A 24,423-nucleotide genomic window follows, 5' to 3' on the forward strand; every position below is an offset into this window, starting at 1 on the left:
CTGTTTCTGCCTGTGTCTCTGCCTCTCTCTCTCTCTCTCTCTCTCTCCCCCTCCTCCCTCTGTCTCTCTCATAAATAAGTAAATAAAATCTTAAAAAAAAAAAAAACAAAACTGTGTGAGGATATTAACTTTGACTTTAGCTATGCCAATAAGCCTCGGCCCAAGTGAAAGCTAATTGAACTGCTTTTCAAGACCTCAAATCAAAATTTTTAGCTCCTGTACCTAACATGTGGCCTAGTATATTGTAGGTGCACAATAAATGTTTGATGAATGTTGAATGAACAATGAAGATTAGTCCATAAGGATGCTTTATAAACTCATTTAATTCATTTTATCTGCTTGGCTCACGTCAGATTTCTCTCACAATGTATTCACATACTAGATCATCACTAGTATGTACATCACTAGGCAGAAATGGTTGTAATACACATTGGGATTTCAGTGGTAAAGGGCTTTGAGCCAAGACTGGAGCATTTAATTGCAATGGAGGGCTGGTCCCAGGGACTGTTTCCACCCATCCAGATCACAATAGTATGAGGTGTTGCAAAATCTGGTTTAACAAAGCCTGTGGTGTGATACCCATGGGTTTCTGGGATGGTGGGTGGGGCACTGGCAGCAGTAGTAACTAAGTAATGGTAGTCTTAAGCCAGAGAGATAACAATATTAGGACATTGGGAAGGGCGTGGAGAAAGGAAGAGGGGCCAGTGAGGACACCTTTGTATTGAGTTTCAGGGCCTAGCTGTGTCTTAGGCCTCCTGCTCTTACAGTACATGTTCATCTTGGGGGCTCATAACTTCTAGCCAGTGAAATATCATCTATGTGCTTATATTCCAAACACCCATCCAGCAACATTCTGGATGCTTCCAATTAGTGTCACAGGCAGGCATCTCAGACACTACATCATCTTCATGATTAATTCAGCAGCTTTTCCCAACCCTGCTTCTCCTAAATGTTTTCCATCTCTATGGGTAGTATTACCACCCTCCACCTAGATGCAGAAACCTGGAAGTCCCCTTTGATTCCCTAGCTCCCCACCTTTGACCTCTGTTTGGTTTCATTCCCACTGCCAGCATCATCGCTTGCTTGCTTATTGGACTCCCGAGCTCTGGTCTCAGAGCTTCCATTGTTTTACACGTTATGCCAGAGTGGCTATTATAAACTGAAATTTGGGTAATATATCCTCCTTGTTCAAGGCTAGTAAGACCCCCTTTTTTCTAGAGCTCCATCCCTATCATTCGGCTTCCCCACATGGCTCCTTCTACCTGGAGCAGTCTGTTTCTCCTCTTTTCACTTTCTCCTTCTGGTCTCAGCAGAGACATAATTTTTTTCCAGGAGCTTTCCCTTGACTCCTAGAGCAGACTCCACCTCCCTTCTAGGTTACTATCCTAGCATCCCAGAACTTCCCTTGCCATGCCACTCAGCAACTCTTGTTGAATGGTTGTGTATCTGTATTTCCTTCTAGACTGCGAACACCATGAAGGCAGTGGGCACATTTATCATCTTTATAACTATGTCCCCAGCACCCACAACAGTGCTGCCATACGCCTCCATACATATTTGTTGAATACAAGAATGAGAGAATGAGAGCAGAGTGCTACTCATCAGTAACCCAGCTAAGGGATTAGTCAGACTCAACAAACACATCAAGGGATGGGGTAAATGGGCAGCTTGGGGAACACTTAGGAGCCCACAATTTCTGGTCTATCAGATACCACCTTTACACCTTACAAAGGTATAACCTGAATTTACCTACAGAAGCAAGATGGTGTGCCTTATACTTTCATAGATTTGAGTTCTAAATTCTAACATTGTAATCCTGGCAAGTTAGTGGTAGAGCTGATGTAAGAATTCGTTGAGAAAGTTTGTGTAAAGTGCCTGCATGGTTACCTGGTATTTGGATGTGGCCCTTGTGGTCTAGTCATCATGCCATGCTCAGTGTAATCCATCGAAATGCTTCTGCTGTATAATAACAGTTAACACTTTTGAGTACGTACCTGTCCTCATATCTGCCATTCTTCCAAATGCTATGGGAGAATTCTCTTTTTATATTTTTTCTATTTTAATTATTTTATAATTATTTTTATAATTATCTTAACTGTCCCCATGGGACTCTGTGAAGCGTTTCTCTTACAATCCTTACTTTATGAGGCAACCAAGGCATAGAGAGTTTGACTAAGGTGCCTAAAGTCACACAGCTGAACAAGATACAGCATTTGATCGTCCTCGTGATTCTGTAACACAGCCTCTCACTTATTCCTAATATTTTTATTTGAATTTTATTCCTTCTCCACTAAAAAGTAAGATATTTAAATTCAAGGAGTACTGATTGAATCATCTACCATGTGCGCAACATTGAGTACTCTATGTGAAATTACCAAATACTTATCATTGACTATGACTTTCTATAAGAGGGGAGTAACTTACTGATATTCATGGACTTTAACATCTTTGTGAGGGGATAAAAAAAAAGAGTCAAGGAAATAGTATGAAAAGGATGAAACAATCTTTCAGAGTGGTTACTTCTTCCTATGGTGTTCTTTTGATTGCAGATAACGCTGCGGTACACAGTGATGCTTCGTAAACGTTCATTCTCTAACGGCAGTGCAGTTTTCAGAACTGATCGGCGTGATTCCAGAGTCCAGGCCCCTGTACAAGTTTTCAGGAAAGTTAAAGCACTTTTATGCATACCATATCTGCAGCTTCTAAACTAAAAACAAACAGAAGAAAACAAAATGTGTTAGTCATAGGTCATTAGGGAAAATGTCATTTGTCTTTTGGTGAGTATGGTCTTAATAACTGTCATCAGAAACTTCAAAGTCTGTCTTTTTCAGGTTTAATTGAAAGTAAGTTTGGTTGCACGGACTCTAAAGCTAAGAAACAGACCTTCTCAATTAATTAGAATCAGTTCCAGTTGGTTTTTTGGAGAAGTTCCTGGGATACGATTCATGATACACCTAGAAAGATGTATCTATCCAGTGGACATTTTTTTTCCATTTTGATAACATGACCATCCTTCCTCTCTTGTCCTAGAGAGTCAGAGAGTGAGTTTGTTCTACCTTTTTACAAATGAATTCTGCATTTCAGTGACAGTGGGGGAAAAAAGAGCAAAAGTTATTTGAATATATCATTCAAGTGTTTTATATCTGCAAATAACTTGGTACTTGTTCTTCTAGGCTCATCTGATTAAGCTACAATCAGAACGTCTGAGAGTTAGTGGGCTTGCTGCTTCCGACCACAAGTTTATCTTGCCACAGAAGCCGACCAGCTTGCAGTAGGCCTGGCTTGGGGGCCCTGGACCAGGGCTTCCTCAACTTGTCTGCCCAGATGCCTGCAGTTGATTCAAGCAAGTGCAACAGGTTTTCCGGATCTAAGGATCCTGTTTGACCAGAATAGAGACTTGAAAAAGGGACTAAAGGTAACTTCAGGGGCATAGATTAAGAGTTGAAGCACTCGCGCGCGAGGGGGCCGAGTTTTCCAAACCACGCTTTTGCTGTCCTAGCCCACCAGTAAGGTTCCGTCTGTTACTTGTACTTTTATGGGTTTCGCATTGCCCAGCCAAAGGTCTCCTCTCCGGGTGTCAGGGAGTTCCCCGATCTTCAGCAGGTCTGGGGCAGGCCTGGGAAGGAAGGCCGTGGGGAGAGGGGATGGGTGAGCCTGGCCGGGCCCAGCCGAGTCCCTCCTTAGCCCCAGCCCCGGCCTCCGGCCTCCGGCCTCCTGACCCGGGCAGCGCGGGGCTGCAACGAGCCCACGTCGCACCGCCCCCTGCCTCGGGCCGCCCGCCAGGAGTTCGAGGCCTCCCGATCCGGATGTGATGAAAAAGAGCCACAGAGGGAGAAGTGTTTGAGGAGCGGAGGGGGAAAGGGAGGCCGAGAGGGGACGCGCCCCGCGGCGGGGAGCCGGGAGCCGGGAGCCGGGAGCCGGGAGCGGGCCGGACCGAGCCGGCCGCAGAGGGGGGCGGGGGCCGCGGAGCCGGGGGCGGGGGGCGGGCGCTGCAGTGCCGGGGCCGAGCCGGAGGGAGGCGGGGAGCGCCGCGCAGGGGCGGCCGCCGGGCCACCGGGCCGCAGGGGAGATGCCGCCGCCGCCGCCGCGCCGCTAACTTTCCGGGCGGAAGAGGAGGAGGAGGAGGAGGAGGAGGAGAAGGGGCTCCGAGGTTGCTGGGGGGATGCCGAGGTAGGTGGCGGCCCGCCGCGCGCGCGGCGGGGGAGGAGCAGGGCTGGGGGGGCAGCTTCAGACCCGGAGTTCTGCGGGGTGGGGTTTGGGGTTTGGGGAGGGCGGCGGAGGGGCGGGCGTGCGGGGGAGCGCCGCGCTCTACAAACTCTTCTCTCCCTCTCCCCCGCCCGGAGCAGTCGGCGGTCGGCGGCCAGCGCCTAGGAGCCTTCCCGGCCGCCCGGCGCGGAGCCCGGCGCGGTGCAGCGGCCCATGTCCGGCGCGGGCGCGGCGCTCGCTCCCGGGCCCCAGCGCGGGGCCGAGGCGGGCGGCGGCCGGCAGGGCGCCCCAGCCCAGGGTGAGTGAGTGCCCGCTGGCTGCAGGCCGCCGGGTCGCCGTGCGTCCCCGGGCGGGGGCGGGCCGGGGCGGGGGCCGGGCTGCCCGCGCTGCCCCGCGCTGGGGACTGTGCACACTTAGTGGGACTCCAGCAAGTTCTCGAGGTCTCCCGCCCTGGACCCGCAACCGGTAGGAGGGCGGGATCGGCCGGTCCCTCCACCCCCTCCCTTGCTTGGGCTGCGGGGGGCGGGGGGAGCCTGGAGGACGCGGTCGCCCCTCTCCTAAGCATCTGCGTCTTGGGGCCGGAGACTCCTAAGTGTGGGGTCGGCGCCCCCGCCCCCGCCCCCGCCTCCCTCCGCCTCCCTCCTCCTCCCTCCTCCCTCCTCCCTCCGCCCTGGGCCCGCGGCCCCGCACCCGCCGCTGCCGCGCTCGGAACCAGCGCCCTCCCCGCTCCTCTGGCCGCGTCTCGCGGGCCGCTCCGCACCTCGGGGATCTTACAGGTTCCTGTGGCCCGTTGCTCTGCGGTGGCTCACGCCTGTGTCTCACGGACTGTTTTCGTTTTGAAATTAAAAAAAAAAAAACATGCTTTAAAAGAAACACCTCCCAAGAATGAATTAACTCCTTTGTGTTCTTCCAGAGTCTAAACACAGGCGACCTATAAAGAGAATCATCTTGTTCCTGGGAAACTTCCCTAGGAAGCTTATAAACAAGTCAGGCAATAGCCCTCTTTTTTTTTTTTTTTTTTTTTTCTTCTCTCTCTGGAAGGTAACATACTTTACGTTTTCTGCAGCCACAGTGAACAAGGGCCTTACTCTTCTGATGTATTTTCCTCTAAGGGTGGCTCTGATTTTAAAAAAAAGTTCTGATACTGATATAAGCTAAATAATTTTCCAGGTCTCAGCAGCCTGCTTTATACTCTTGATTTTAGGCATATCGGATAGCTTTTCTTTTTCTTTGACAATAATGTAGTCAGCTCCTTGGGACTGTTTTCGGTTTGGTTTGGTTTTTGTCTTAAGGCAGCAAAAAATGGAAAAGAAGAAGTTAATGTTGAACTCAGAAAAGGCGAAAGCAGAAAACATCCATGGCTAAATTAAAATGTTCTGGCATTCCAGGCTGTTAAATTGAATTATGTTTTATCATTGCTTTTGTTTGTTTGTTTGTTTTGTTTTGTTTTGTTTTTGCTTCTAAACAGTGAGTCATTTTTCTCTAAAGAGAAAATAGAGTGCATCAGAAAGCTAGAATGATAAACATATTTTCCCAGAAGCAGCCCATGTCCTGCACATTGTGTTGCCAACAGGGTCATTTCCCTGTTAGGCATGCTCCTTCATAGGTTTACTGACTCACTGATGTTTATGTTCACACTTGCACTGTTAATCACTAGTGTTAAACAATGCTTATGTCAAAATCCATATCAAATATACTACAAAAACAGATTTGACAGAGTGATTATCTACAGTGTCCAACTTTAACAATCCATCTTTAAGGTCAGAATTTGCAGTGGTACTTAACGTACCTGTGCAGATGCAATGCTGTGAAATACCACATGATCGGACCTTATGAAATCTAGAATGTTCTGAGGTCGAGCTGACGACATACAACACCTACATTATCAGTGTGAAAACTCTTGGGTTATATTGTACCTAACTATTGGCCGATCCTAAGCAACATAGTTATATAGTGCTTTTTTATTAGTTCATCTTTGACTCACATCTTTTGAATAGGTATCAGTTTAAGTCTAAGTCTAATATAAAGTTGATTTTTTTAAAAAGGAAACTCCTCAGAATCTTGTTGAATACTGTGTCTCAAACAAGCAGATTTCATAAGGTGTAATTGAAAGACAAAAAATCTTGGACTCAGTGGGTAGGGTACAAGATTCAAGATGCAGCCTTCCATGGGTAGGTTGGTTTTATTGGTAAAGACATTAGCAAACAAAGGAGCTTTGCTCACAGAGCATTCTACTCTCAAGCTCTTGAGTTCTTTTATCCTCCTCCTTCTGTCCTTGGATTCTTTTATCATCCTTTCAGAAGAATGGTTTAATCATTTTCTGGTACAATGTGGCTGCTTAGTTAATTGAAAGTTAATTTAAAAATTTTATATATTAAAATCAGTGAGAAAAATGGAGCATTTTATGAAAATTAGCAGAAAATATCTTTTCATGAAGGGGACGTATAAGGTCAAGTCTTACCTTGTAAGCAAAGATACACAGATGACAAGATAAAATCCGTACATATATTACTGCAGTATGATGAGCTATCCATCTGCTAACTAAGGGCATACAGTGTTAAAAGACATTTTAAGGGGTCTCTAGTGAACTCACCATCAAATCTAGAATCCAGTCTTTCAGATGGTGGTTAGAAACCTACAGTGTAACTCTTACTCATCAACATTCAGAGTTAGGAAGGTTTTCCTTATTAATAGCATACTTCTCTCTCTAAAATTTCTACTCTTTTCCTGTGATTCTGCAAGGAAAATTCTATTGCTTTGAAAGCATTAAAAATATTTTCTGTGTATTTCGAAAATTGTTACAGAGCAAGGATGGAAGCTCATATGCTTCAGGCTATAAGCAGGAACCAGGACAGATGTCAGAAGATAGGGGAGCAGCAGGGATTGCGGGCCTTGAGAAGGCTCATGGGCCAGGAGGCGGTACGGCTCAGCTCCAGCTCATTGTTGCCATTTGGGCTAATATCTTCCAATACTTCAAGAGACACTGGAAATACAGATTTTTATGTATCATCTCTCCCTCTTTAAAAGTTGGCAATTGATTAAATACAATTTTTGTCCAAGCCAACAAAGCAACCACACTTTCTGGCTGGAAATGGCCTCTAGGCAGCTGATCTGCTATCTCTGTTACAGAAAATAGAACGTAAACACGTACTCACAACTATTATGCAAAGTACCTGTATAAATGTCCTAGTAGGTAGATGATTTGGACCAAATTTAATTTCGTTGTAAAAGAGAGTGGATCTTGTGTATGTGGTTCATCTAATTGCCTTTTTTTTTTTTTGTATTAATCATCCTAAAATTCATTGTGTTATCAACATGGAAAATGTAGGTACTTAGATTTTTGTGCAGTAGTTACTAGAATCCATATAACGGAAAGGGCTTTTTAATTAAGTGCTTCATTCATACCCTTGTGACTTGTAATTAGGATTTTTAGGAATAATTTGGTCCAACTGGCTCACTCTTTAGAAAGGATATCCAAAGAATTTAAGTGACTTGGCCAAGGTCTCATGCAGTCAGTAGAAATCGGGGTAGAACCACAAATTGCGGAATATTTATCACTGTGATAAATATAGTTGAAGTACAGAATCAATATAACTGTTTTCTACGGATGGATGAATTGAAGATAATAGGCTTTGGATACTGTGAATCACTTGAGCCTGTTCCAGTCCCTGCATCACCCTCCGCCCCACACCCACCCCATTGCAGTTGCCAAGACTTAGTCTGTTGGACTGCGAGTGCTGGAATATACTTTAATGTGATAATGTGTGATTTAATGCACTCTTTTCTCTTGGGAGAGTCCTCTGAGACTATTAGGCAGACTTTTCATAGCAGGATGCAAAATGCCAGTGAAGTTAATTAAAAATAATTTAAAATAGAAGCTAGGGAGAAAATCTTCGAGTTGAAATTACATAAGAAGAGCTTTGACTTAGAAGCTTAGCTGAGTTGTCAGGAGTTTATAGTGGCTAATCAGATTTCCTTTATGGGAAGCCTGTTTATTTCAATTTATGCAATGTATGCTTGTGATACCCATAGTCTTCTACTTGTATCATATTGTTTTTTCCTTCCGATTAAGGATGGCGTTTCTCAAAGTGTGTCATCTTTGGATAGCTTCTATCTCTGGTTCCAGTCGGCAGTGATTGTGCCCTCCAGGAGACATTTGGCAACATCTGGAGACATGTTTAGTAGACATACAGTGAATGGAGCGGGTCCTCCCGGGATCTGGTGGGTAGAAGCCAGGGATAATGCTAACTGTGTTACAATGCACAAGACAGAGCAGCACCTTACAACAAAGAATTATCTGGCCTAGAACGTCACATGCTCTCCTAATTTCTCAAGACAACTGGCATTTGGGCCCCACTCTAGATTTAAAGAATCAACCTCTGGATGGAAGGCTCAAGAATCTGCATTTTTACAGGCTCCAGGTATTCTAGTTGAGAATCATTGTTTTAGAATCTTTTTTTCTGTAGAAAGACAAGTTATATTGATAGATTTCTAATAAGTCTCTTTTTTTATTAGAAAGGCTTCAGAAAGCTTTTTAAAAGTCTCTTTTTCAAGTTCCAAATTTTAAATCCTATCACTCCCATATATAGTCTGTATTACTGCTCTTCAGCATTTTTATTACATACCTCAATTAATAAAAATAATGCTGAGCATTTATCTCCAAAGAACTTTGTGTACAAAGTTCTGTGTACTAGAATACAAATCTATTGTGAACTAGAAAAGAGATACTTAAATAGGAATTGTAAATGGATGGGATAAAAATGAGTGAAATAGATATTTTAATGTTTTCTTCCACCACCTCAGTAGGTATTCTTGTCCTGCCACCTTACACTTCTCTTTGGAAATCCCAGGATTGTAGAATAATAAGGAAAAGAGTGCATAATTTGCATATTACTTGCATTCACTTGTAAGTGGAGTTTTGGGATCTTGATTATCCTTTCTCTTAGAAACAGTAATAAATTGAACCTTGCAATGTGACAGATACAGAGAGAAATAGACTGAATGAAATCGGAGTCTTGCAGAATGATGGGGCAACACGTTCATTCACCCATAACTATAATGCAAGGTAGACTGATAGGTGCTTTAATAGATGTGCAAAGAAAGTGTAATGGTAGGGATGCCTGGGTGGCTCAGTGGTTGAGCATCTGCTTTTGGCTCAGGTCATGATCCCGGTGTCCTAGAATTGAGTCCTTCATCAGGCTCCCGGGGAGCCTGCTTCTCCCTCTGCCTCTCTGTGTCTCTCTCATGAATAAATAAATAAAATCTTTAAAAAAGAAAGAAAGAAAATGCAATGGCTGAACATGGGAGAGAGAAAGTATGTCTAACTGGGGCATTTGGGAAAACCTCAAGGAAAACTTTGATTTGAGTTGACAAAGAAGCATGATCGTAGGACTCAGCTCTGTGGAGATGGATGCCAGAAAAGCAGAGCTTGGAGGGGATTACTACAGAATGTTGAGTACTTCAGTAAGCCTATTGGATGGTCTTTATGAAGGAACAAAGAGTGAGATAAGGTTGAAAAAACTAAGGTGATTTTTGAGGATGACCCTAATTCTCCTCAGAGGTGTTTGTATATCCTTTCTGTTGACAGTGCTGAACTATTGAAAGTTCTTGAGAAAGACGGGACCAAATTGGTGATTTTAGGAAAATAAATCTGGTGGCAGTGCAAAGGATGTTGTTGATGGGAGGGTCAAGAAGGAAGGTAGTGATTATCCAGGGGGCTATTACAGTCACCTGACAAAAGAGGACATAGGGCAGCACCAGTAGGAATGGAATTAAGAAAATGAATTTAAGAACAATGGCAAAAGTGGGATAGAGTTCTACTTAGCTGTGAGAGCTCCTTGAGTGCTTTGATTTTTGTCATCTGTGAATCTCCTAAAGCATGGTGTCTAAATGTTACTGAATTCAGTTGATAGAGTGGGCAACATATTTAATATGGAAGATGCTGGAAAGGTAGAAACTTAAGGTCGTCCATGGGTTTGCCTTTTTAGCCTGAGTGGAAACCTAGGGAGGAGCTGTTGAATCATCTTTTGCTCATATTGGTTCCTGGAACTTAATCCAGTAAGCCACTGAAAAGTAGAACTCATGCCTAGGAGAGTAGTAAGGGTCAGGCTCCCAGGCTCAGAGTTCACTACCAGGTAGCTGATGGATGAGGACAAGAGTGAGAGAGAGGACTGAGGAGCAGATTTGGAGGCATGACCACATTTAGGGAGGAGAAGGGAAAAGAATGCAGAAAGAGTCCAGAAAGATTGGTTACAGAAGCATTAGAAGTTTAGTGGTCGTGGAAGATGAAAGAAGCTTTGGTTTGGTAAAGGAGAAGCAAGGTGTATAAAGGGCTTCAGTTGGATGGGTGCATTTTGAACGTGATCGCCATGTGCTAATGGAAAGAGATCTAGAGGATAGAGAGATTGAATGCAAGGGTATGCAGTACAGTGGTAGTATGGTGGGGCTGTGTAATTGAAAGGGTCAAATTCTGGGACAGAACAGGACAGAGACCTGTCAGGAAAATGGAGAATATTCCCTGTTCAGATGGCCATGGGAGAAAATGATGAGCGATAATCCAGAGAAATTTTGATATAAAAAGATCGTGGGAGGCCTGGATCTTCTCAGCAAAGTAGATGGTAACAGTTGCTGAGAGTAAGGGTGGGGGGGGGGCGGTTAGGATGAGTCAAGAAATTTGAGATGTGTGGAAAAGATTTCAAAGAATGAAGTATTCAAGAGGGATTCAATCTGGGGCAAACAAAAGGGCTGCTCAGTAACACTGGGGGCTTAACTAAGAATGAATGGCATGAATTTTGAGTGGACACGGTCAGCATGGTTGATTGCCTTTCTCAGCAAGGAGCATAAGGGAGCTTGAGAATAGAAGCTGATAGAATGAATTTTTGGAATTAGCGTAGGGTTGGAGGTTGGCAGGGTAGAAGCAGTGGGGAACAAGGGAGGAGGTTAGCGCATGTGGGGCAAGTATGTTTGTTCTAACTGATCTTGTGTTCTAGGGTACATGGGGAGCCCGAGAGACCAGAAGTGCAGTTGGCAGGCCAAGGTTTCTGGCCAGCAACAGCCATGCCTGTTGGCCTTGTTTGGTCAGTTAATACAGAAGGATTTTTTGTTTGTTTAAATAAATTTATTATAAATTTTATATACATATACATAATATATATTATATATTAATATGCTATTGATATTTATAATATTATATATATTATATATAATTGAATGACCTTTATAGGGCTAGTGGAGAAATTGAAATTTTTGGGTGTGTAAGAGCCTTTCCTGTTTCTTTGAACCTTATTTCCTGGATCTTGTTCAGGTGATTTCATGGAAAGTTCTAATAGCTGTGTGCAGTTATTTTACTAGCATTATATTTTTGTAATAATAAAAGATTTGGGGAAAATAAGGAAGCATTAAGTTGACACAATCTAAAGTTAAGCCATTTGCAAGTGGAAAATTAGAATGATACAATAACCCCACTAAGGAGAACAATTCAACCAAATTGTCTTTCTGAGATACTGGAATTATTCTAGTGTATGTAAAGGCGAGAGATGCGATTTTCATGTTTCTGTTTCTAAAAGTCTTTATCATCGATACTGATTATGGGAAGAGTGCTGCTGCACTGGTTAGACTCTAGATGTTTGGATAGGTGGGTGTTGTTGATTCATTGCAGTAGAGGAAGGGAGCTGCCATTCTTCCTGCTGTCTGAATCTTACACGTTATTTGTGCACCAGTGTTTTGGATGCCTCTCTCTATATATTCTTTATCTTTGTGTCTCTCTTTTCCCCTTCCCTCCTCTCCTTCTTTCCTGAAGTTATTTACACTTTTTGTATCTTCTTTTCATACCAGCGTACAAATTCTGAAGAAGGAACGCTTTTAGCCTTGCTTTTGAAATTGAGTTGTATTTAAAGTTTTTAATTTAATCAGTTAGGGTTCACTAAGTAGCAGCTATGCACAGAGTTATTTTAACATTAATTTCGTTTGTGGTTTCTACTTGCAGTCCACTTCTGTTTTCAGATTTACACCCACATGATCTGAAGTAAGATGATTCATATGCATGTGTTTTTATGCCTGAGTTTCCTAGTAGTTTCAGGAGTGAAGCCTGACATTAACTTGCTTCCCAACACATAGATTTCATTATGGACACATTTGAAGAGAAACACTATTAACAGATATTTTTGTGTGTGCCTACTACGTACAAAGTCCTGTGAAGATTAAGAATGTGTAGTGCCTGGTTTGCCCACAAGGAATTCATGTGAAGTAGGTGAGAGAGAGGATGAGATATAAATGTGCCAAATTAAATGTTAATTCCTTGTCTAAATATCAGTTCAAGATTACGACAAGGACCATGTGACAGATTAGTTTATGGCCAGTTGCCAGCCGACTGGTGCAGCACACACATTCAGAGGTTGAATGAGAAACTCAGAATGGTGAGAAGTCCGTTTTGTCTGGGCTGGACTGCTCGTGACTCCATCTGAAGAATATACAGTTCGTAGGCCTTTTTGGTTTGGATGATGCAGAGTTGAGCACTAAAAATAAAGCAGTTTGTGGTTGAGTATGTGACAGGCCCTCTGAAGGCAGCTGGCACAGAACAAAGGAACCGGCTTCTGCTCTGAGATACAGTCCTCCTACTCTTTTCCAGGGTGGATCAGCCCTTAATCTTTTGGATTCTGTGAATGTGGACCTACTCTGCACTTAAGTTTTTCCATTAGTTAAGTGACATGCATTTTCTGAGGGGTATGGTATTACTCTTTATTTCTCACTGAAATGCAAGATGAAATTCTGGAGCATGGGAATGGGGTAGGAGCTCACATTAAAATATATGCAACGTGAAAATAGATGCCAGTTTTTCATCAAGGTGCAAAATGAATTTAATTTTTCTTGAGCTAAGGAGTAACATATTCAGTATTTCTGGTTGGAAGAGAAAAGGATTGGTACCGGTAGTGGGCATAGGAAAAAAAAAAAAAACAAAACAGTATACATCTGAGAGAAATTGGGAAGTTGTAACTTCCATAATTGATTATGTTGGGACAGGGAAAAGAGAGAATTGAAAGATGATTCTGTGAATACCACTGACCACGATGTAGACTACAGTTGGAGAAATGGTCAGGGACAGAAGAGAAGTGGTGATGAATTTTGGGAAATGTTGAATTGGAGTTGCTAAAGATCGATTCATGTAGAGTTGAAATTTCCGATCTATAGATTAGCACACGGGTCTGGAGTAATGGATCTATACAAGTCCTTCTCCTGGAGGTGGGTCATCATGGACCACTGCAGAAGTTAACGAGATCACAAAGATTGTGGAGACAGAATGGATTGTTTGTCTTAAAGGAGAATCCAAAGAAGGCAGTGTCTCAAAGAAATGATCCAGAAGGCAAGGAGCCAGGTTAGCAAATTCTGTGAGTGGCTCTGGTTTGGACCTTTAGGAGAATGACTGGAGAGGATACATCCCCTGACCTATAATCCGTGTCCATCATTCTAAAGTCTAAAAATTAAATTCCAATGACGTTCTCACTCTCTTATTATCTTATTTTTGGTTTCACTGCTATGTGACATGCTCTACTTCATCCTTTCTCACTGACTTATATCAAGATTGGACTCAAATCATAGTTTTGAAAAGCCTTTACAGATGAAACAACCCCCTTTGGTTCACTTTTGATTTCCATTGGCCTTAATTTTCATAACAGTGAAACAAATTAAGGGTCCACCCGCACCTGATAGAACTGAGAGGTTACAGAAAAGTTTTAGAATTATGGCAGTTACAATAGTGATCATGAAAAAAAAAAAAACTAAAGATGGGTGTGTGACATCATTTAAAAAAGGGGGAAGATGTCAGAGTCCTCAATTCCTTTTTGTAATAGGCTTAGTCAATGGCTAAGTGAGAGAGCTGCTGTGGATATGGCCTCCCTGGATTCTCACAGTCAGTAAGACAAAACTCTTTCATAACAGCTTTTTAGACAATAGGAAGGAGACTGTCCTTCCCATAGGGGTGAGCAGGATGTAAAAAAGGCCCTGCAAAAGCCAGTGAAGGAATTGAGGGTGTTTGCACAGAGAAGATAAAGACACAAGAGCATGAAGTATTTTCTAGTGAGAGACTGTCATGTGGAAGGAAGATTAGACTTTGATTGCAAAGAGCAAAATAGGATGAATAAGTGAAAAATACAGGGAAGCAGATTTTAGCTAACTGTGAGGAAAGTCTTTGAATTGTCAAAGCAGTCCCAAACTAGAGTGAGAGGTGCACTGAGGCTATGTCCCCCTCCTGGAAGCATTCATGCCTACGCTCCTTGGCTTGTTCTTGGGAATATTGGATGATGAGGGTGTTCATCTGAATTCAGGCTTATCAGGTTGATCTGAGACCTCCAAAAGCCCATCTGGCTCCCAGTTCCATAAGCCCGTGTTTGGTTTTAGTGTGAGCATACTTGGTTAAAAGAACACAATTCAACATCTGTTTGAAGAAATAGGGGTTCACTATGCTTCAGGGTAGGTCATCCTGAAAATCTGTTTTTAGGACAAGGAACTGTAGGTTTAGTCCCCTCTGTCTCAAACAGAAGAGATAGAGGGGACTCAAGTAATGTGTCCTGGTCACCAGTATCAGCTTGCTCTCACCTCTCCTGCTCCTTCTGCCATTTATTTAGAGCCCTGATTTACTGAGATAATACTGGAACTATTACTGGATTTCATACCTTTTCATTTGCATAGTCATATTCAATTGTATATTTATCTAAATTTGGAATTTTTCCACATGGCTACGTATATAACCCGCTCTGTCTATCCCCAGCCTGTGAACTAGTTGAGTCATGTCATTTTTATCACTCTTGAATTTCAGTGCGCCTCAAGCTTCAGAATGCCTAAGAAGCCCTTTGAAGGAATGCATTTCAGATTTTACTCAGAAGTGTCCCTTTTCAAATTATCGGTAACAACGAATTGATTAAATTAAATTGATTTAGGTATTTATTTCTATAAACTTTATTATAATGATCTGTGCTTATATAATAACTTTACTGCCTTTACAAAATTATGGAACTTTACGCATATGCTCATTCATCTGTTAAAAATGCTTTTGGTTATCTTAACCTTTTTTGGACAATGAGATTTTAATCTAAGAACATTAGGCAAAGCAGGTTGGCTTTGCTGTGCTTCTTGAAGGTCATTAGGCTTGAGGGTTTTGTATATTTGTTTGTGTTTTTTTGATGAGTGAAGAAGTAAAATACCAGAGCCTCAGGTCTTCCTGAGAGCTGCTTTATCTTTGGTTTTTAGAGGTCACACTTGGGAAGCATTTGTACATTTCTACATTGTTCTGAGCCTCTGGAACAAACAGACCCAAATTTTTTACTTTGCCTAGAGATTTTAGTCTTGGATTATTTGAGATTTCTTTTTTTTTTTTTTTTTTGTATATATATATATATATTTTTTTTTTATTGGAGTTCGATTTGCCAACATACAGTAAAACACCTAGTGAACACACATAGATCATCTGAAATAATACTGGTATTATTTTAAATATATTTTTTAAAGATTTTATTTATTCATGAGAGACGGGGCGGGAGAGAGGGAGAGAGGGGGGAGGAACAGACACAGGCAGAGGGAGAAGAAGGCACCATGCAGGGAGCCCGACATGGGACTCCATCCGGGACTCCAGGATCACACCCTGGGCTGGAGGTGGCGCTAAACCGCTGAGCCACATTTTAATGGAATACCGGTATTTTAATGGAAGAGTAAAAATCGTTTAAAGCAATTTTGTTTTCAGAAAAAGGAAGTATGAACATACATTACATAGCAGTAAGAATATACATCTTACATAGATTATAAATGACTTGTCATAGATTATTATCAAATATTGAACTGGATGAGATCTAACATGCAGAAGCCCCCAAGCCCCCTTTAAGCATAAAGAAAGTAACTTTAGGGCAGCCTGGGTGGCTCAGCGGTTAAGCATCGCCCTCAGCCAAGGGCGTGATCCTAAAGACCCAGGATCGAGTCCCACGTCGGGCTCCCCTGCACGGAGCCTGCTTCTCCCTCTGCCTGTGTCTCTGTCTCTCTCTCAGTCTGTGTCTCTCTTGAATAAATAAGTCTTTAAAAAAAAAAGTAACTTTATAACCTTTACATACAAATATATGTGTATTTTACGCAAAGTTTTACGAGATTTTATAAAGATTTCTGCCAAGCACCATCTTTTATAGTCTTTCATGAAATAAGCAAATAAAGTATGGATAACAAGTAGAAAATGTATTTGATGGTTGGCTTGTGCATTTACATATACTTCTCCCTAGTTCAGCAGCATGTTTGAGGTAGTTCATAAGAGTACATTTTAAAAGAAGAATAAAACATAGGAATGGAAAATATAGGTACCTGGGAGATCCAAGCATGGGGGAAAATCGAAAAAACAGGGAGACTGTAGGGTCAGATTCACTCAATTTTGTCTGTAAATTTGGGTCAGAAAGAAAGCATTTTCTTTAATATGTGCATCAGGAAAAAAAATTTATAGCTTCTCAGAGGAAGCAATAGTTTTCCTTATACTCAGCCTGGAAACAGATTTCTTGCAGGGTTTTTCACATAGGGATTACTGAATAGATACTGCCCTCAACAGCTTCCATATAATAACTTTATGCCAAGTTTTTAAAAGATGCTTATTGTAGTAACAGTTAGTGAGGTAATAATGCGAAATGGGGATGAGCCCTTATTATATACTGGAAACTCTGCTTCCCAGGCATGATTCCATTTATTTCCACATCCACCTTATGAGGTTGATTCTGTCGTTGTTCCTATTTTGATGAAACGAATTTGCCTAGGATCCATAGTGTTTAGTGGTGGGCCCAGGTGCCCTGATTTGAGATCCTTTGCTCTTAACCACTTCCAGAGCAAAGTACAATTTAGAGATGGTATTTCTGTACCAAAGAACCTAATGAGTCTTTTTTTTTTTTTTTTCGTCAGAAAAGACTCAAGATACCTCTGAACTTTTGTACATGACAATATTGTCTCCATTTCTTGGAAAACTATGGCACATACCGAACTTCAAAAACTCATTAGTAAGTTTGAGAACTAATCATCCTCATGCAGCATGACTAGATTCCTTTACTATTATGTGCTAACAGCATTTAGCTATTGAAGGGAGTATGTTTGCTTAGTTACAGACTGATCTGAAACTATATCCCTCTTCAGTAGTTGGAACTGTTGTCTTTTAGAGAAGTTTACATTTACTGTTTCTACCTGCAGTGGGCAGAACTGGGACTAGTTATAAATTATCCGGTAGCAAATTTACATTCAAAATAATTAATAACTTGCTAATGAACCTAACTGACCAAGAGTAGGATGTGTTTCTTTGTGAGGTGTCCATTCCCTGGAATTTTGAGGGGCTGGATGTTGCAAAGGGTTTTTCTATACCACCTACAGTATGAAATTAGCTGAGCTGCAAGATGTTTTCCAGCTCTGACTTTTATCCTATTTTCCACTGACTATCTGTCTCTAAGACTCATTCTGTATTCTCATCAGTAAAATGGAGCTAACGTGCTCTTTCTTAAAATATCATTGGCGGTTCGAAGATCAAATGAATATTATATATTAAAGTCCTTTGAAAATTGCTAAAACTGTAATTGCACAAATTCACTAATTTACTCTTTCAACAAAAGGAAGTATTTTTTCATTTTTTAAAAACTTGTTTAACAACCATACACCAGCTGAGTGGTTGTTAGGTGGCATAGAACATAATATTATATTGTACATACATTAATATCTAATTTGCTTATTTTTAATGTGCTTAGATTTTTTTCTTTTGCTAACCACTATTCAACTAGGTTGAACTCTCTGAGGTAAGTAAAATTCTCATTCTCAAAGTTTTAAATTTGGATAATACCAACTTGGTAAAATAGTATAGAATTTTAAAGTAAATAGAAATTCTGTTTGCCTGGTTCATTCTCCTCCTTCTTCAGCAGGAATGAGTGAGATTAAAGAGAGATTACTTCCCACCATCCATACATACTCTTCTTCAGAAAAATAACAAAAAAAAAAAAAAAAATAAAGAGTATTGATCCTATAAGATAGTTGTTTCAGCGTAGGACATATCTTATTTAAATAGGTCGCTTAGGGGTACCTGAGTGGCTCAGTGGTTGAGTGTCTGCCTTTGGCTCAGGACATGATCCTGGGGTTCTGGGATCAAGTCCTGCATGGGGCTCCCTCCAGGGAGCCTGCCCTCGGCCTATGTCTCTTCCTCTCTCTCTGTGTGTCTCATGAGTAAATTAATAAGATCTTTAAAAATAAAAAAAAAATGAGATCTTTAAAAATAAATAAAAAATAAGTAAATGGGTCTTTAGAATCCTTATTTTTTCCCCCTCTGATTCTTTTGCTTATTCACACTTACTTTGAGAATTAACTCAAATCCAATGCCTCACAAAGGCTTTTCTTTGATTTCCTCCACTCCATTCTAAACACCCTTCAATGTGTAAATGAAGCTTTGGCTCTATTGTTTAGCCCCTTTGCAGAGTCAGATTTACAGAATTTTAGAGACAAAAAAAAGGCCTCTGCAACTATCCAGCTCCATGCCCTCATTTCCGGTTGAAGAAAATGAGCCCCAGCCACACAGCTGGTCAGTTTCTGAATCAGAATTATAACCCAGGGCAGTTTTCATTAGTTTTGGTTTTGTAGTTGCCTGTTTGGTGTATATGTTGGGTCACCCCAGCTAGAAGATTATTTTGGTCGGGGACTGAGGTTTTTGTTTGTTGTTGTTGGGTTTATTTGTTTTGTTTGTCTGTGTCGTTGTCCGTCCCGTCTCCCCCCACCCCCCCCCACCCCCGCACCCCCACCCCTTGCCAGAGATTCCTTCATGGTTCAGAGTAACTAGAATTCTTAGGAAACCAGCCTTTGGGAAGCAGCCGCCAGTAGTAGGCAGCTATTCCTTGGTCTAGTGCTATCTTTAAAGTGTCTTCAATTTTTATTTTAATTTCTGAAACATGCTTCTATATTCATCCATTAGTAGAACTGATCACTGTTATCTGTGGCTCAGATTTCGTATTCTCATAGTTGTCCTGACAGGGGGACAGGACTGAATAACCTCTATACGATGAATGAAGCAAAATTGCATTTTCTGATTACTTGGAGTACTGCGACGAGGTGATGAGAAGCAAGGTCTGTATCTCAGTGTTTAGTAGGCTCTCCTGAGTTTTCTCTAAATTGTGTAGAACAGAACTTAATTAGAACAGTATCCCCTACACCTAGCCGTATATGATGATAGAACTCCTCACATACCACCTGAAGTGGGACCTCTGAGGTTGGGACCTATGCATTTTTTTTTATTTAATATTTTATTGATGAGATAGAAAGCATGAGGAGGAGCAGAGGGAGAGGGAGAAGTAGATTCTCTGCTGAGCAGAGAGCCAAAGGAACATGGGGCTCCACCCCAGGACCCTGAGATCATGACCTGAGCTGAAGGCAGCCACTTAACCAACTGAGCCACTCAGGCACCACAGACCTGTGTATCTTGGTGTTTAAGGAGCTCAGGAGTAGAGAACCACTGGCACAAAAGAACGGCATTCTGAGAAGATGAAGGTCTCATTTTAAGGGAAAATTGTTAAGTTAGGGAGGAGTGCTGGTTGGATGTATGTACAGAATTCTTGTGGAAAGGTACAGACTGACCTCCTGCATCACGAAGTTACTTGATTACCTATGGGATATATCTTGGGGGACCACGTACTAGTTGAATGGCAACTATAAACCTTCATAAACCCAGAAAGGAAGTGATTAAACCAGGACCGTGGTTACTTCTGCAGTTCAGAAGTAACACTGTAAACCTACACTGATCATAGAAATGTGCTATCAGAAGCCGCCCATTTGCCATCTGAATGAGTAGTGGCTGACCCAAAATATTGAAAGTTGTAATAAAGTTGGTTCTGTGGCTGGACGTTGTGGTGCTCATCTTGCAATTGTCTATCGATTAACTCTTCCTCTGCTTCAGTACATTTCTTCAGTGTTAGATGTAACTGTGTAGCATTTATGAGGCCGCCATATATGCATTGCATTAAATAGTATGGCTCTGTTAAAAAAATAATTTATGTTTGTTACAAAGTTGTACAGGTCTCAAGTGGTCACAGAGATTTAGTTTATAGATGTGGAGTATTGGCGAAAGTCAACTTTATTTTTACACTTAGAACCTTTTCAGGGCCTTGCTTTGGGCTGGCTGCTCTGGGGTTATAGCAAAAAGCTGAGACCAACTTTTGGGCCAAGACAATTACTTTTCAAAGAAGGCAGAGTTGGATAGACTGATGATTGTGATTTGATAGTAATTATGTTTTACTTATTATTTCTTGAATATAATGGGACAGAGAATGATAGTTTTTCTTTTTTAACCCAAGGAGGACTCTAACTCTAGAATTTCACAGATAAGGAAACTTAAAAAAAAAAAAAAAAAGAAAGAAAGAACTGTGCCTTAAAGCGGAAGGAACTTTATATTCCCCTTACTAGTGGGTCACTACTAGACCCATGTGTATATGGACCACATGACATTTTCATTTATTCAGTGGAGAGTCTAGAGGGCCTGTGTTGAGCACTTGAATATTGGACATGATTCAAATGTGAGTCAAGTGTGTCTAGAGGCTTTATTCATACCTATTTTCTTTTAGTCAGCAATGCTTCATAATGCCCTGGTTTCATGAATTAATTTTAATGGAATTAAACTTGAACAGCTCAAAATTATATAATTAATTTCATTCAGCTTCAATTAAAGTTACTAATTGAATCAAGCCTACTAGCATGACACCTGGCGGCAGTTAGCTACATAACAGTAGCAGCAAGTATGTAGGACTTTGCTGATGAGCTAGTTTATGTATACTAGTGAGTTTTTATAAAAAGCTCTTCTGTTGATAATCTCAGAAAGGCCTTGAGTTGACTGTAACAGTGGAAAGATTTCTGGAGTTGTTTAAAAAAGTAAAGATTTTAATTGAAACTAACACCTCTCAGGAAGATTACATTTTCTCTAGGATAATGCTGAGTAAATGTTACATAAATCTTCTAGAACATATTGGTTTAGCATGCTTCTGATTTATATTTTACTGCTATCTGAATATGGTTTTGCTTTCTGAAAATACTTAGCATTGAAGACTCTTTTTTTTTTTTTTTCCAGGGATTTTAGCCTCTGGATTTAGTCCTAAGTGGGTGTCGATCTATTTTCATTTGTTGAAATGTGTTTCATGGCAGAACTTTTCAATTGTTGTGAAATCCCCATGGTACATGAGAAACTTTTGCATGTGCAGAAATTTTTCCCTTCCACTGGAAATGTTAACACAGTTGACTAACAACTTCTGTTTGAATCTCTTTCCTTTCCTTGCTTCCATGGCTTGACATCATCCAGCTTCTCGTCCTTCCCTGACTCCTTTCTAATTATACAGACCCCTCTTGGTACTCTTATTTTAATGCATTAACTCTTGATGAGCCCATTCACCTCAGTGGCTTTAGCAGTCAAGTTTAGGAAGATCAGTGTTTCCAGCTATAATGTGATTTACCTATGATTTGCAAATTCAAATGTGCAATATGAAATTCATCCACTAAACTGTGAAGTCCATGAAGGCCTGAGCCACATCTCACAGTCTTTTGCATCCTCACTGCCTAGCACATAGTCTGAACATCTCCTATGTACAGATATATGTTTTTTAAAGTAATAAATTATCCTCCTCGTCTCTAGGTTTTCCCAGTCAAATCCTTGACCAGGAGTGCTCCATCATCTCCAATCCCATCCTCCCTGATTATCTGTGCAGATCTCTGGCTATGTTATCACATCTACCTCCTTTTCCGTCCTGTCATTCAGTTGGTTGAACTCTAATTAAACTGAACTATTCTAAATCTCTCTTAGTTTCCCTTCTTCTCTTCTCCCTCTTAGGTACATCCATACTCTAGCGATTCTCAAGGACGTAAGTGTAGTAAAATTACCAAAGTGCACCACTGCCAAATTGAAATAGAATCTTTGGTGGGGCCCAGAGCCCAGGAATCTGCTTTTTTTTTTTAAAGCCCCCCAAGTGAGTTAAAATGCAGTCAGAAGTGAGACACTACTGTGTACAAATGTATTAATCTACCTAATACATGGTTCTGATAAAGGCACTTCATAAAGCTTTAATGGCTATTTTGACTTATGTATCTTGCCTTTAAATTTGATCCAGACTTCTCACCCTCACCTTCACATTCAAATATCCATGCTGTGTCTCTAATCAGACCTTTCCAGTTCTATCATCTAATGTCCCCCTTAAAGTATTTCAAACTCCAGAGAGTTGGAACCTTTTGTGGAGTTTGCCCATGCCACTCTCCTACCTGGGATGGCCTTTCTCCCATCTCTGCTTTTAGCATTCCTGCTAATGTTTTAAAGACCATCCAACATGCACCTCTTGCTCTACTGCTTTTCTTGAGCTCTGAATCTGGATGAGTTTCTTTGGCTTCCTTTGAACGTCTTTAGTGCTCTGGACCTCTTAGAACATGGATTTTACCTTGTGTTGTAGTTAGCCTTTTGATTGAGTGATGATGTTCCTGATAAGATACTACTTTTCCTTCCTGGCCTTCCTCCTGAGAACCCATAAACCCGTGTATAAATCTCCCATCCTAAATATCCTTCCTTTCTGAAAATGCATGACACAGTCCTTGCCTCTTTTCCCAAATTTCCACAGAGAGAGCTCTGCACTCTCTGCTTTCTGTACTTGCTCACACTTCTCAGTGGCTCCTCCTTCATCTGCTGGCTGACTTTTATCCCAGTCATTCCATGAGCTCTCTTCTTTGGCATGCTTTCCCTGCCACACCCGTCCCCTAAATGTATAGACTTACTTTCATCCTTTACATGACCATTCCACATATCTCTGTTACCATGTGTTACCATGACTTATTTATAATAATCTTAACAGGTTATTTTTACTGTGAATATATTTGTTTCTTTGATGCTCGTCACCTGTTAGGTGCTTAATAAATCTATTACTGCTTCAGTAACCTATGCAACAGTCAGTAGAGATGTTGCTTCCATTTTCTTAAATTATGGCAGACTTGGAAGCATTTGGAAGAAGTCTTAAAATAGAAAAATTGGTAACATTTAATAATATGTATCTTTTGTTTTATTTAGAAAAATGTGATAAAGAAAACGCTGAGAGAACTATAACTCAAGCTACCGATAGCTGCTTTTCACGTGGAGAGATGCAAGACCAGCCCGTTTGGGGAAATTGTTCGGATGACGAACTCATACAAAGTGAGTATCTTTGGAGAAAAATCAGAGTGATTTGGGTCTATGGCTGTGATAATATGCTTTCTCTTAATTATTCCATAATACTCTCTTGGAAATCTATAAATCAACAGAGTTTCTCTGAAAATATATTCATGAATATTTTAAAATGTAGGGCTGAAACTAAAATAGAAGTAATACTGTTTGTCCATTTCATCATTTAAAAAAAAGAAGAATTGACCTCTAAATTTAGGATTTAATTCTCATAGAGATAAAAATTTGTTTTTGAGCACTGACAAAGTATAATTCCAACAACTCTAAGTGGACTGTGAAACTAAAAAGATAAAGACAGAGAAAAAAGGACAGTCAGTGGTTCTTTGGTGATACCATTCCGGTTTCTGTTCTTATGGCCAAATGATTCTAAACCGGTTTTCTTTTGTTGTGTTCTTATTGTTTATAATTAACATTTTTAGTACCACTTGGTTTCTTTTTATTCTCTTCCTCTTCCTGAAAGTGCTCTATAAAGTATATACAAAAGCTGTGTGATATTGTCATTTGACTGTGGGAATGCCTGGCAACAGCGGTATCTTTTGGGTGCTATTCAGACTGCTGATTCTGTGTCGGGTTCTCCTGTGTAGACCTGGAGCTTTCCCCCGGTAGGCTCAAAAGTTGAATTTGCCATATAACGAATTATTCTCTGTAGTGAGCATGTAAGTATAAAGATTATTGCCATGCTGATGGGGGAAGCTTGATCTTAGTTACAGAATTCATACCATTAAAGGGAAAGGATTTGAAATGAACTTTCTCCCTGTTGTCTGTAATACCGGTTACGTGGACAGTGATTAAAAAAAAAAAAAATACCGTAAGTTGCATGAAATAGTTTCTCTTTTGAGATAATGATGGTTTGGCCTGTACCAAGGGATGCTTGGTACAAGGGAGCATCCGGGAGCCACCGTCTGGTTTTCCTAACACACACTGAACAAATGCAGAGACAGAGCGCTATGGCCCGCTCTGAGAGGGCTGCTGGAAGACGGACAGCCGAATGGATATCCAAGAGA

General features: G+C 41.1%; 1 protein-coding gene across 4 annotated transcripts in view; it reads left to right on the forward strand.

The window, feature by feature from the left end:
- The first annotated feature begins 4,371 nt into the window (after positions 1-4,371).
- The window catches only part of MDFIC (MyoD family inhibitor domain containing), an 86,903-nt gene continuing 66,851 nt past the window's right edge, over positions 4,372-24,423 (forward strand). The window contains exons 1-3 of one of the 4 annotated variants that reach the window (XM_072764842.1): positions 4,391-4,504; positions 17,122-17,216; positions 23,270-23,392. In XM_072764842.1, the coding sequence (XP_072620943.1) occupies positions 17,186-17,216; positions 23,270-23,392 (154 nt within the window). In that variant the 5' untranslated portion in view covers positions 4,391-4,504; positions 17,122-17,185. Of the gene's footprint in view, positions 4,505-4,580; positions 4,672-15,016; positions 15,138-17,121; positions 17,217-23,269; positions 23,393-24,423 lie in introns of those variants that run through there. The other 3 variants (XM_072764844.1, XM_072764843.1, XM_072764841.1) reach the window with 3 other exon arrangements.

Source organism: Vulpes vulpes, chromosome 7 (assembly GCF_048418805.1).
Source record: "Vulpes vulpes isolate BD-2025 chromosome 7, VulVul3, whole genome shotgun sequence".
Taxonomy (NCBI): domain Eukaryota; kingdom Metazoa; phylum Chordata; class Mammalia; order Carnivora; family Canidae; genus Vulpes; species Vulpes vulpes.